Here is a 14570-nt window from a genome sequence, read left to right on the forward strand (position 1 = left end):
CGTCCGTCCACACCCCCGCTCAACGAGGAAGGGGAAAAGTTATGGTTTCCACCTCCGATCGATTGAAATTAAAAAGAAATTTGTTAAATTGCTCCACCGCCGTTGGTCTTGCCGGCATTTTCCACGGACGGTTTCCCTGCGGCGAAACGCGAACGAGGAAGCGCTTTTACAGCGCCCACCCCGTACAGTTGGAAAACGCCCTCCAGCAACCAATCGCCACCACCACCCTCCTCCCCCTGAGTTGCCATTCAACCGTGCCCTGTGCGATGATTGGCATCATCGCGCGATCGTGCGCACATCTTCCGGTTCGGTTGATGGCCCCTGCCATTATCAACCAACCATCCCCCGACCGTTCAGTTTTTTTTGGGCTTTCGCTTTCGTTTCGTCAATTGGAAGCCACCATCCGTACGATGATTTCCCAAAATGGCACGTTTGCTTCTCGCGTTTCGATTTCGCGTCGAACCGTAAACGAAAAGCGTTAACACAAAAAAAAATCGAAAAAAAGAACCAATGGAACCGTGAGTCCCACAAAAAACCATCGCCCATACGTTACAGGGCGGCATACTAATGATGGGGGGGGGGGGTGAAATCCATCATAAACCCCGCACACGCCACACTCGTCGCGACCTTGGGCACGCGTTGGTAAAAAAAGGCCACCCCAACGACGACGACGACGACGACGCTCGAAACAATTGCGCACGTTAGCAGCCAACCCTCTCCGGGTTCGTTATTGTTAAAGCCTTCCTCCCCATAATTAACACCCCACTTCCGGGGCGTTGGCGGTGCCGGAATTGGCAACGCGCCGGTGGGAGGAAAAGAAAATGACTTATGACAGGGCAGCATGCACGGCCCACCCCAACCGAAGGGCATACGACCGACGCGAAGGACCCTTAAAGTAAAAGGGGTGAAAATTAAAACCATCCACCATCCAACCATTGCTGGAATTTCCCATTTCGTGGACGGCACACGACGGTGTGCACAGCAGCAGCAGCAGCAGCACTGCACACAAAGTGCAGTTGCATTCGGTGTGCAGGGGGCGTGCGCGTGTGTTAATTTGTAGTTTTTATTTTGAGCTTTTTTCCTTCCATTTTTTTTGTGTGTTTCTTGTTCGTACGCCGTACTCCCGGCACTCGTTGAACAGGGCGTTTTCTTTTGTTAGCGAGCGCTTTGTGAACATGTACGCTGCCGTTCGCTGCGACGAGGTACGAATGGGTGCAAATGAGAAACAATGCAACAAAAAACGCGACACAAAATAAGCAACGTTCGTAAACGATAGCGAAATGATACAAGCGTCCTAACTGGGAAGCTAAAACTCTACCAGCCTGGGCTGGGTTGTAATTATTAATTCTGCGCTGCACTTCGAAAACAATACAAAACGCTACGCAAATAGCTACGGCTGGGAATGCAAAAGGGCACTCGGGCTATGCATTTCATAAAAATGGCTAGAAAATTCCCTTCACTTCGAGTAGTATTCGATGTACCCGTTTACAACCGTTTGGACCGTTTACAATCACCCCTTGGTGGCTCGAAAACCCCACATTCCACATTCCGTGCACAATCGGCGTCGTAATGATGGTTGTAAAATGTATATGAAAAAAAAAACCTTCAACACATTGCCACGGGACAGTGGAGAGGGACACGTTCGAGGCCAGGTGTGTGTGTGTGTGTGCGTTTTTAATTATCACACCTCATCCCTTGCCCTAGCCGGCAAAAGGGTGGCCCTCGTGGCGGAGGGTGGAGTCGCATTTTCGTATTGACTGGCGTCCAATCCGATTTTGCGTCGATTCACCTTCACCAGCGTGATGATGGTCGAACGGATGGACGAAACGTGTCCGTCGTCGTGTGGGTTTTTGCGAAAAACAAATGCTCGAAAGCTCTGATAACGAGTCCGCTCACGATCTCCGCGCTGTGGCCAAAAAATCGAAGCGCGACTAAAATTCGACAAAAACCTGAAAGGTGGAATTAGCAATCCCAAAAAAAAAAGCACCACCCTTCCATCCCACCCAACGGCGCAAAATGATAAAGCGCAGCGCTTGTCGATGAGTGACACGGCGCAGTGTTATTTTTTCACTTCAACCCTTTACCGCCTTTCCAAACCCCTCAGTGGTCCCCCGGAACGGTCGAGTGCTGTGGCGCGAAACGGATGACATCAACCATATACCCGTCACTATGTCGTCGAAATTCCTTCACAAAATGGCATCCCCTCCTTGAACGACGCGCCACGCTGCCCCTCGGTTCGGTTCATTATGAAATCATCGCGAGCGTGCTTTTTTTTTTGTTGTTGCACACCATAACGAAGCCACCACGCGAACCACGGGAGTTGTCGCGTCAATCAACGGGCATTGCGTAATGGAAAGGCCGTTTCGCGATTCGGTGGGCGCCATTTTTGTCTTTGCATCGATGCACCCAACCCAGGCAGGGAGAGGTGGGCACTTAAGAAGTTCAATTCCTGCAAATTCCACCGCGTACGAATCCCGCAATCACTCGAACGCGGCACACGAACGATGCTTCCCAACTATCTGCCAGACAACCGCATTGTTAGCCCACTGATCGTCCCCGGAGGACTGTGTGTGTTTTGCGCACTGCTTGGGAAAAAGGGATAAATGTGTAATTGAATTTCTTAGAGGTATAAGGGAAAAGTTTCTCTCCCCCCACAATGCCAGAAAGTTTTCCCCACCCCCGGCTGGGTGCATTGTTGTGTGTGATAGTGGCAACCGTCCTCTCAGGGGAGGTCCTCTGTCGGTGGCTTTTCAGGACACAATGCTCGAAAGTTTGCAGCAATATGAGCACTCCTGGCAACCAACCGGCACACAATACCCCGACCGGTGTGCCATTGTGGTACGATTACTTTTGTCATGCTCGAAAGTTGCACTATATTGGACTGCGCGCAGTTCAGAGCGATGTCTCTGCTGGCCGCCCGCCACCGATCGATTGGCCAGGATTTATGGCGCTCCTTACGAGTGCTGCAACCGCACCGAGAGAAGAGGTTCATTTTCCTTCCAAAATCACTTTCGCTCGCGCCCCAAAACACAACGTCACAACGGTTTGGTGCTATCCGGCCATTGACGGTGTCGTAAAATTGTGACAACATTCGTAGCAGCGGCGTTTGCCATAACCATGAAAAATGTCATCAAAGCAAGCCATTGCTCAGATGAGGTAGATGTAAAGTGAACCACCTAAATCCTGACACGTGCGTTCGCTGCTTCCCCTTGCACGGACAATCATTGTGGGTTCGTTTCGAAGCGGAGAGGCTGAACCTTTCTTACGATGTGCTTTTCAAACACCGGCGGTGCTTGTCATTGTTGTCATGCTTTTAACCTGACACGGAGCGACAAGGAACGTTGTTGCCTGCCGTTTTGGGATGTGGTGTGCCATTTATTTTGCTTTACGTTCAACCCCACTCTCGGGTGGAGCCTTTCCCACTTGCCCCCCACTCGACGAAGGGAGATCGTATATAATTTAAGCTCATTATACGACGTTTGGAAAATTTTCACAAAATAGCTTCCCTCCTCTCTTCATGGGGTTTTGTGAGCCGTGCGACCGCGCGCGAAGAAAGAAGTGCTCGTTTCCATCCCAGCAGGCACAGGGGGCGTCGTGTTGCCAAGCAACGCCGGGGTGTCGTGTGGAAAGTTTCAGCAAATTTCCATCTCACACCTTGAAAGCGATTCCTTCGGCGAGGGCTTCGCAACAACAGGGTTTCCCAGCAGGGGTGTGTAAGGATGCAGATTTGGTGATGGTGCAAAAAGAACGCGCTTATGGCCTTCATTTTTTTTTTCTTCTAACAATCAATCTAATTGAGATGGATTTTAGCTGTCAGTCAAACATGTCCATAAAACACTTAAATTGAGCACACACATTTCGGTTAAAATAAATGATAATAGCATTTACAAGCATGTTATTATACTACATATTCGTTGTAAAGTGTGTATACTTCAAAATAAAAATCATTTTAATCTTCAACTAAATAATTATGTCCACCCATGCATTGGCCAATGTTGTACTAGTTTGCGTATGCGGGACAAAAAACGCGATTGAGTAATCCAAGCCGCTGACACGGTTTGCATTTGACGAACACAATTAAAATCTGCGCTACGATTAAAATCTACGCTCATTTCGCCCCGCAAACAATAGAAACGAAGATAATCACGCAAAAGAAAAACGGGTAGCAAATCGCGCCAAACCCTGCATACACCTGTCGAAACGGGTGGCGCCGCTTTCGAGGTGAATAAATTTTGATCAAAACTTCGCTTTTTTTTTTTGCTTTTCGTGAAAAACGATAACTTCACTTGAAGGAAACAAAATAACAACTCCCCGGCAAGGGGGTCACCCTGCTACTAACGGCTCCGGCCGGTCCCCAACGTGCAAACGGTTCATCCGGCGGAAATGATGAGCGTGAAATTGGCGACCCTTGAGCCATGCCCTTCTTTCCTTCCCAGCACCCACCGTGTGGACACCGTGTTGTCAATTTCTGGAGTTTTTTTTTCACTCCCTTCCCTTTTTTTACCTTGTTTGGCGTTATTTTGCGCAACCAAATTACCACTTACTTCCCACCGCGCCAAGGTGGATCTTCTCCCGAAGCACGGCAGCTTTGATGCTGCCCCCCGGGGAAGAGACCGCTTTATGCTGCTAGGATAATAGTAACTTAATCGGTGCACTTTCCCCGGCACCATTATTGGAGGTTCCATCGCGCAACCCCAACCTGAGAGGGAACGGTGACCAACGACCGGACCGAGTGGACTTTCCATTTTCCGAGCGAAGAAAACCCCCACCGGACGCTGCATGTTGCGATGATGATGATGATGATCGCGCCCGTAAGATGCTGCCACATTGCACGCGGCAGCGTAAGGAAAGTAATCACATTATCTTCGCTCGGCGAAAGGGGCGTGCAAGTCGTCGTTGTGCAACGGCACAGGGAAAAGTCTTTCCCAGAAGTGGTCTCGTGGGTCAGTAGGGGGGTTGTAGTGGCTTTTTTTTTGCTGCTTTCGGGTTTTTTTTGCTCACTCTTGCACCCCGATTTGATTGTTGGCGCTCGTACACAAACTGCTTGAGTTTGTGCAATAATGGCTTTAATGCCGCCACCACCGGGATGGAAGCACTTTGTGGTTAAAGTTGTACTTAATCCCAGCTGTGCGAGTGTATATGTGGGTAATCACCCCAAACGGAACAGCACCAGAACGTGCTTATGCACTTCGTTTACTCGAAAAATACCAGGCATAAAAGAACAGTTCTGCACTTGCTGCAATCCCGCCAATCGCTTCTTTACGCGCCAATTCGTACTGCATCCAGCACCTTGACGTTGTTCACGCTCACAGCGACGAATGCATTTCTGCTGAGCTGCAATTTGCCGGTGCGGCCTGCGGATCGACAATTCCAAAATCGACCCTCCGCGATTCCGATCGATTCCGAGGGATCAAACACTCTGCCGCTGATGACAAACAATCACCTCGGCATGCTGGAAATGGATTCAAAAACCCCACCTCAAACGGCAAAAAACCGGAGGGCCAGCAGGTTTTGTCAATCGCGGATTTATGCAAATTACGCACGCACCACGCGGCCCCAAGGCTACCGACGACGACCGCGATCCAAACACACTTCCACGAACCCATCTGAACCGGCACAGCACCGGTTCGGGTGGTAGTGGCGCAAATTTGCCCAGCTCAAGCTCAGATGCAACGCGGAGAACCTGTTCCAACAACCGGGTGCAACAACCACCGAAACCGTAACAACGCAACAACCCGTCCGGCCAACGGCCCGGTGGTTGCGTTCCAATTAGCCGGTAATAATCGGGATCGTAAGACCGGCGGCTTTTCCGTGGTACTTACGAGCGGGAATTCGGCCCAAACTGTACACGCGTGTCCTGGGCGCGCGAATTGCCTTTCGAATGATGGATGAATTTATGCAAACGCGGGCGCTCGACGTGATGAGACCCGTGCTGCTGCGTGTTTCCGGCAGTCGCAGTGGTTCATGCATTATTCAAGAGTGGAGAGGGGATCCGATTCTCGGTTGACTGGTGCGTCTCCACTGAGAACCGGTCCTTGCGAAGGTCGCGCGCTTCCGTCGTGGTGATGGAACAGTGCGAACAGTCCAGCTACCGCAAAATCCACCGGGCTAGTAGTTTGGGGTTGTTTTTTGTTTTTAATTTCCATCCGTGAGTCGGAAGAAAGAACGCCTATCCTTCCTCGTGACATTCCATTCGATAGTGGCAGATGTACGCGAAAAGCTCAAAAATACGCGACGCTGTGAATCAAGAACTGTTTGCTTATCAGGGGGAATTGCCTCAAGAATTTATGTATGCGGAACCATTAGCTGCGTTTACAAAGGCCTCTTTGTGTTGAATTTGTTAGACGGAACTTATACCAGGAAGTACATGTGTGCTTGGGTATTCAGCTTTATCTACTGCTAATCTATATCAAGCAGACGCGATAACAAAATTGTTAACTCGTAAAATTTATGAAGCATTACACATGGCTGACTGTTCAATAGGTTTTCAATTTAGAGAATACCCGTAACTTGATTTAAAAGTGGAATAAATGCTAACTATAATTCTGCCAAAAATAATACTGCATCGCTTTCTTATTGCCAAAATCGATATAGTGATTTGAAAAAAAAACGTCTGCTGGCATTTACTCCATTAGATATAACAATAACTAGCTGGAGAACACTGCATGTAATGCAGTACTCCATATATAAGAAACGAGACAACCCCATACAGAAGCTATTGACTTCTGGTAAGGGTCGTGTTAAATATGCAAAATCGTCTCTGAAGACCGAGATCGAGAATATTAAGCAATTGATAACAGAGCCTGTTTGGGGACAAAATGGGATGAGTAAGAACTGGATGAATGAACAATATCAGAAAATGGACGCTATTCGTTGCTGTATCTCTCAAACCCAGTTGTGCAAATGCTTTTTACAAAAACCAGGTTTCTTCAAAAAAACGATGTACAATGCCGGGGTAGTTCAATTACATTCTGCTAATCGGCACATTAGACAAACTTCGTCCTCGAATAAATATATTTCATAAATGAAGTGAAATAAGACCTCTGCAGCTCCATTGAAATACCAACATTAGCCAGGAATGGAATTGTAAGCGGCACTTTTTGTTAGAATATTGATGCACCCGATAAGCGGGAATCCTTCTCTCTCTCTCCTCTGATTAGCGCAGCGTACATTCATACAGACTGCGAAGTGGTGCTTGTAAGGATGCGTTTCTTATCAGTATATAAACACTCTGAAGAATCTGTTAGAAAGGAAGCGGAGTAAATATTTGTATATAATATTTTCCTAAATATATAATATTTTCCTAGGGAGTAACAGTGGGTGGTTTAACCGTTCTCTCTTTTGGCGTCTTCCAAAGGCAAACTGGCCATGACAAAAACTATTTCACTTGATCTAAAAGAACGGAATCCCACCCATTCATGAACACACGTAAAACTCATAACGCAACAGATCATGGAAGTAAAAGGTTTCGCTAAAGGGACAGTATTGCTAAACAATACTGCACATGGACACTGACCGACCGTTTCGTCAATAATTGCTCTGGAAGAACGAAAGGACTTTACCTGGAAGCTAAGCGAGCCTGTACCTAGCAAATTCGTAGACTCCGTCGGTCAGTATAAGCAAGTCACGTACCAATTCGCTTAGAAGATGATGCTGACATAATTATGCTATGCTTAATCAAAACAAAACAACATCCTAATTTCGATAATTTGCTACACCCTCAGTACCACAGCGTTCTAACAAGGGGTGTTATGAGATATTAGCTACTAGTATCGGATAATTTTAGCAAACTATCATTCAATCACCAAATTATTAATTGATTACACTTACCTGAAGTTAAATCATCCCGGCCGGCCATAAGACCTTGGGACTGCGTGGAATACTATGCCTTAAAGATAAAGATAAGTAAACTTTACTATCCGTTAGTGTCAGTTCTCCCGGGCGGAAATACTTACGGTGCTAGTAGATTCGTTCAGTTCGGTGGATATAGACTATATCCAGAAGATGACCAAGAACTGTTTTAAGTGACAAGGAACATTTCATTAACACTCTATTACTGATGTATGTCGCACCGGACTACTCGGAACGTCTCACAACCAAACTATTTCCTGTTAGGTAGTTTACTTGGCTTTCGAAAGCCAATGGGGCCTTGATCAAAACTAACTTTGCAGCTAAATCAACTGCTTGTTGTCACTGTTACATAAACAAACATTTCACGTATCTTAACTATTGGCCCAAATCGCGTCGCGATTATAAACAGGTTAACGTTGGGAGGTTTAGTCTTTATCGCCGAAGGATACCGAACAAACCGGATGTGAGCCATTGTTGCAGAGGCGCATCCCGGACGTGACGACATAGTGCGGCAAGTGGTTATTTACACTGCGACCGGCAAACGAAACGTTTGAAACACGATACCGGTGATAAGGCTTGCCCTACTTGTAGCGGAAATAGGAACAAGAATACACAAACTTTAAGATAAATATCTTTAGTAACACTTTATCTTCTAACTACGTGCGACGTACGTGCACACTAATTTGACGTTAGATCTACTTAGCTAGCACCCGTTTACATTCACGGAGTCGAGTGCGCTCAAATATGTACTGTCATTTAGTGTACCAGCTATAAAAGTAACTAGTAAGTGGATCGAGCGCAATGACACAGCATATCATTTAGAAACGAGACAACAAGATAAATAACTAATAGTGGGCATTCAATAAAAGCGGCAAATGTCAAAAGTGGCTGGTTATCAACTTAATCAACGATATACAATCTGAGCGTTTTCACACCACTACTGTTTACCTTAAATGAATCAAAAGTAATAGTGTCTAGCCATTGGAAGATCCTCATCATCATCACTAATCGAACGTATCCTTCGTTTCTGTTCTAGAAACGCTCACCGAGCTCACCGCGTGTCAACACCTACGCCGGGCCGAGTCCCGACGCGCCAAGTCCCTCGGGGACAGCCTGCTGCAGACGGTGCGAATTCCGCGCTGTACGGCACTTGGGGAGTTCGAGCCGGTCCAATGTTCGAACGAGCTGAACGGAACCGAATGCTGGTGTGTAGACGAGTACGGCGTGGAGCTGATGGGCAGCCGGCGCAGCCATGCGGACGACGTCAACTGTACGCGCGTGGAGAACCACTGCCAGGCGTCGAGCTGCCGCATGTTCTGTCCAGCCGGGTTTGCACGCGAGCCCACGTCTGGCTGCCCGGTGTGCCGTTGCCGGGATCCCTGCGAGGACGTCCAGTGTCCCCGTGGTCAACAGTGTGAACCGCAAGAAGTCCACTGTAAGACCGAACCCTGTCCACCGGTACCTACTTGTAAGTACCCAATGTGAGATGGCACGTTTTGGTCCATTCTCAATTCAACTAAACGTTCTGGTTCTGGATTCACTTTCCACAGGTCGTAAGGCGCGCAGCTTAACCGATCTTTGCCCGGCTGGACAGCCGTTAGCGATCACTGGCACGGTACGGCCGTTCCTGTGCGGCAACGATCCTGGCAAACCGTCCTGTCCTCCGCTGTACCGATGCCTGGTTCAGGGTGGCAACGATTACGGTGTGTGCTGTCCGGCGTCGCTCCAGCTCGAGAAACCGGGCAGCTGTCCGCGCCCGAACGAGATCGAATCGACGGCAAACACCGGCTTTCTGTGCGGAACACCCTGCAGCCACGATCTAGAATGTGCCCAGCTGCAAAAGTGTTGCCAATCGGATGGTTGTGGCCGACATTGCCAGCAACCGCACAACGTGACCCTATGCCACCAGGCACGCGTCCTCTCGGAACTCCTATCGGTGAACGAACGCGAAGGCCGAGGATACGTGCCACAGTGCGATGGACCCGGTGGGTCCTTCTCGGCACGTCAGTGCTCACGGAACGGGCTCGTGTGCTGGTGCGTGGATCCACGCACTGGACACAAAGTGCGCGGTTCGATGGGAGCTGCCGGAACAGTGCACTGTGACGACGTGGAACTGGCCGCAGGTCGTACGGCGGCTAGTGGCCGAAGCGTGGACGGACCGGGAGCACTGTGCGACCAGAATATCTGTGCGGCCGTATGTGAGTACGGCTTCCGAAACGATCATGCCGGATGTCCGACGTGCGAGTGTTCGGAACCGTGCGAAGGATACACCTGCCCGGCTGGGTCACACTGCGAGGTGGCCAAGGATCCGGCCTGTGCCGCTTATCCATCCGGGCTGTGCTCTTCTGAGCCTGTCTGTAAACCCGATTTGGTGTACTCGAATCCTTGTGAGGTTGGCACGCCTCTCGCGGACAACACCACCGGTGAGCTGCTCTTCTGCCATCTAGGTGAGTGTCATTGGTGTAGCGTATAAGAATTGAACTAAACTGAACGAGTTTTTTTTTACCACAGATCGGCCCAAGAGTCGCGAGTATCAGAGCCGCAGTTTCTTCGATGACGAACAGGACGACCAGGACGCGAGTGGTCGTTCACTATCCAGTCCTCCCATCGCGTGCCCGCTGGAGACGCACGAGTGCCGCAAGCTACACGGGGAACCTCGTGGAGTGTGCTGCCCCCTGGCCAACGATCCAGATCCGGACGCGCCAGATGACGGTGTAGACGAACGCCAACAAACCAGTGAGTATCTCCCGGATATCTTTCCACGCACTTCGTCTCACCTGACCGCTTGCTTTCCGACACAGTGTGCGAGTACCTGCGGGACTTCTCGGACCGCATGGAGGGCACGGTGGAGGGCATGGAGTTGGCATTGCCCCCTCCAGGTTGCAGTGCCGACGGTGGTTACCAAGCGGTGCAGTGCGCCGCCCGCAAAGCCAAGGTAAAGCTGTCCGAACAACGCAAATACATCGAACAGAACAGCATCCGGCGTATGCGGAAGCTGCTCGAAGACGTCGTCTCACAGGCACCAACGACGACGGCAACGCCGACAGAACCGAGAAGGGCTCGTCGGGCTGCTGAGGCCACCCTGAAGCTGCTACCCGTAGGTGACTCGCCGATGGAAGCACAGACAATGGCCCGTTCGGCCAAGATCATCGACTTCAACCGGCTCGAATCGAAACACGCCAGTGCAAACCTCGACAAGCCACCGGTGAAGCCATCGGCACTGTTAAAGCGGCCAGCACCCTCCCAGGAACCCCTGGTGGAGGTCGAAATCGAGGAGTGCTGGTGCGTGGATGGATTCGGAACCGAAATCCCACGAACCCGCGGTGCGAATGCAACCGCCCGGTCCTGTGAGGTGATGCGCGAGTCCCTTGGCTGTCTCGATCTAACCTGCCGGATGGGCTGTGATTATGGGTTCGTACTGGACCCGGTTACGCAGTGTCCGTCCTGTGAATGCCGTGACCCATGCGACGCCGTCGGTTGTCCCGAAGGACAGGAATGCCGCTCGGTGGAGGTATCGTGCGAGGGCGAATATTGTCCACCAGTGCCGGCATGCTTCCCGAAGAAACCAGGCCAATGTCCGTTCCTGGTACCGCCAGGATCCGATCACGCCGACTCGTCAGACTCCTGCGAGTACGAATGTCGCACTGACGCCCATTGTGACGGTCCGAAGCGGTGCTGCTCGAACGGTTGTGGTACGCAGTGTGTCGAACCGCAACTCAAGACCGCTTGCCAACATCTGCAGACGATTCAGCTGCACCAGGCGGCTGAGTTGGGCGTACCGGCTAAGCAGAAGTACATTGCACAGTGTGACCCCGATGGTAGCTTCCGCACGGTCCAATGTGGACCGGGTGGAGCTTGCTGGTGTGTGGATGAGTTCGGTAATGAGAAGGCGGGCACGCAGACCGGGGAAGGCCCACCCAATTGTGCCCTGCATCCAGGTCAGTCCGAGTGTCCTGCGCTTAAGTGCGCGCGTCCGTGCGAGTACGGCTTCCGGATCGATGCGACCGGATGCAAAACCTGCGAGTGCCGAGATCCGTGTGGTGAGATCTCGTGTCCTCGTGGTGAGGACTGCCAGCTCATACAGGTCGAGTGCATCTCGGTGCCGTGTCCAAAGATGCCAATCTGCGTGCCAATCCGCGAATCCGTCTGCCCTGAAGGCCTACCGTTGAGGTCTAGTGGACGGGAGATCGTTTGTGGCCCACAAACGGATGCGGACACCTGTCCTTCGACGCACATCTGCCAGCTGGATCCGATCAGCAACCGAGGATCGTGCTGCGGCAAGACAAGTACGTGCCAGTGTGATCTAACGACCGCAGACGACTTTAACGTATGAATGCCTGTCATTTGTATCATTTCCAGGGGACGTCTGCTTTGAGTCAATCGACCAGAATTGCCTACAAGCATCCGAGCGCGCTGGTGAGAGCGACGAGCTGGACAGTATCACTCGGTGGCGGTTTAGTCCGCGTGCGAACAAGTGCGTCCCGGTAACGTTACCTCGGGGCGTGTTCTGTCAATCGAAGAACCTGTTCCACAGCGAGCAGGCCTGCAACGGGGTCTGTCCGGTGTTGTCCCAGTGTGAACGGCTTCGTCTGAAGAACGCAATGGCCGCGAAACGGGCTGGACAACCGAACACCTGGTTCCAGCCACGGTGTGACCCCGAGACGGGCTTCTGGAGTCCGGTGCAGTGTCTCGGAACGCTACCGGCCGGTGCAAATGGGACAGCTTCTGGTGGTCCCACCGAACAAGCCGTCGGGGTGTGTTGGTGTGCGGACAAGAAGGGCGCCCCGGTTAAGGGATCGCTGACGAAAGGCTCCGAACCGAAGTGTAGCAGTCGGCAAGCACGTCGTCGCGGAGATTCGGCCGAATCGACGTCCTCTAGTGATCCGGGTAAGTCGACGGAGGCTTACGGTTCCCGGAAAGTTTAGCTGATCTAATGGTTTAAGTGCGTCTCGTTTCAGTGATGGAGGAGCTGATCCGCCAGATCACGTTCCTGGTGGACGAGAACAACTACCTGGTCGACGAGGAACTGCTGGAGCCCGTCCAACCGGTGTCGTTGGCAAGCACCCACTACGCGGCTGAACCCCGTTACATCGGTTCCGTCTCGTCCGCGACGGAGAAGGTGATCGAGCTGGCACGCACGGCCGAGGCTCGCAACTTCATCAACAGCGACAGCAGTGGCCCCGGACCGGTGCCAGCGCGGCGTCTTAGTGCCTCAGTCACACGCTGCCAGGCGCTACAACTAGCGGCTTCCTTCCCGGTGGGTTGCGATACGACGACCGGATCCTTCGAACCGATGCAATGCAACGGTGACACGTGTTGGTGCGTGGACGCAGCCGGTAACCAGTTGCCGCTTTCAAGCACCTTCCGGCGTGGCCAGCGCACCTGCTTGGATACGCCGATCGACGTGGTCGAGATCGAGTTACGGCTCCACAACGCCCAACCGGCCCGACCGCTCGTGCACGTGTACGAGACCCTGCGCACCGAACTGTCCGCCTTGGTTGGTGCCATCTACGATAACTACCGGGTGCAGGAGAACGCTGACGGTAGTGTCACGCTGCGGTTTGATCTGATCGACGGCACCAAGGTGGATGACGCGTTCGCGATCGAGGAAATGGTCCGGGATGGCACGTTCGCACTATACCGCGGGCAGCTCGTCGCTGACATGACGCAGTCCCGGTTTGCGCACCGCATCTCGGTCGGGTTGCCGCTAGCTCAGCCATCATCCGGCATCCCGGAGAACACCTTCCAGACGATCGTGTTCGTGCTGGCGACAGCGTCCGCCTTCCTGGTGGCCATCTTTGTCGTGTTCGTGATGCTGAAGCGTGGTCGCACGACAAAGGCGAAGCACTACGCGGGAGGAGAGAAGATCTTCGCGATCGGCGCCGACAAGTACGTCGACTACAGCTCGCCCATCTTTGTGCTGAGCGCGAACGAAAGCAAATCGATCCAGCACCAGCAGCAGATGGGCGGGTCCAATTAAGCCGCGATATTTTGGTGCTCCAGAAAGCGCAAACTGCAACAGAGCCGATTTCGATTTCAAGCTGGAGGCGAAGTTGCCACCAGCGCGCCCTCTGTCGAGCACGTATTTAAATTCTGAGCACTCTTTCGAGCTTCGAACTCTTCTGACGAGGTTTCAAATGCTTCCCTACCGATCCCTACCCAAGGTTTGCCGAATGGTTTCCACAGCGAGCCGTTGTTGTGTTGATTTTACATTGTACATATTGTGGATTGTTCTCGTCTTTCGCTGTCTTTCGAGTGGCGATGTTAGGCTGCCTAGGATCGTCCTGTCGCTAGCCCGCTCAATGATCACCGACCACCGTCTTTTGTGGAGCGGGCCGTTTTAATATGGTTTGCATTGGCAGTTTTTACGACGCTTCTCCTCCTTAATGTGTGACCGTGTTTTTCCTCCCTCTTTCTTGGTGAGGAGTTGCGTCCTAAGAAGATGTGGCGTTTGTTTTAAAGGATTTTCCCCGTGGAGCGTGTAAATAAATCGCGTAATGAAACCAATTAAAAAACGCACTGTTTCAACGCAGAGTTCTGCTCGTCAATGCGCATCTAGCTCGCGCATTCAATCGTACCAAACGTCGGTTGGAGAAAGGTTAAGACAGGGGGAAAATTGTATCCACGCAAACATCTCTCGAAATTAGAAACGACGGTGAATAGCGGAATATGTTTTTTTTTGCGTTCGTTTTGTGAAAAGACAGAACTATTAGCTTGTA

At 51.4% G+C, this 14570-nt stretch overlaps 1 protein-coding gene across 1 annotated transcript in view; it reads left to right on the forward strand.

Moving 5' to 3' along the window:
* LOC128721358 (uncharacterized) overlaps nucleotides 1-14470 on the forward strand; it is a 37584-nt gene extending 23114 nt beyond the window's left edge. The window contains exons 3-8 of the mRNA XM_053815102.1: nucleotides 8888-9319; nucleotides 9402-10298; nucleotides 10363-10587; nucleotides 10653-12137; nucleotides 12211-12738; nucleotides 12810-14470. Coding sequence (XP_053671077.1) covers nucleotides 8888-9319; nucleotides 9402-10298; nucleotides 10363-10587; nucleotides 10653-12137; nucleotides 12211-12738; nucleotides 12810-13831 — 4589 coding nt within the window. The 3' untranslated portion in view covers nucleotides 13832-14470. The remainder of the gene's footprint in view (nucleotides 1-8887; nucleotides 9320-9401; nucleotides 10299-10362; nucleotides 10588-10652; nucleotides 12138-12210; nucleotides 12739-12809) is intronic.
* Nucleotides 14471-14570: the final 100 nt, after the last annotated feature.

This window comes from Anopheles nili, chromosome 2 (assembly GCF_943737925.1).
Source record: "Anopheles nili chromosome 2, idAnoNiliSN_F5_01, whole genome shotgun sequence".
NCBI classification, from domain to species: domain Eukaryota; kingdom Metazoa; phylum Arthropoda; class Insecta; order Diptera; family Culicidae; genus Anopheles; species Anopheles nili.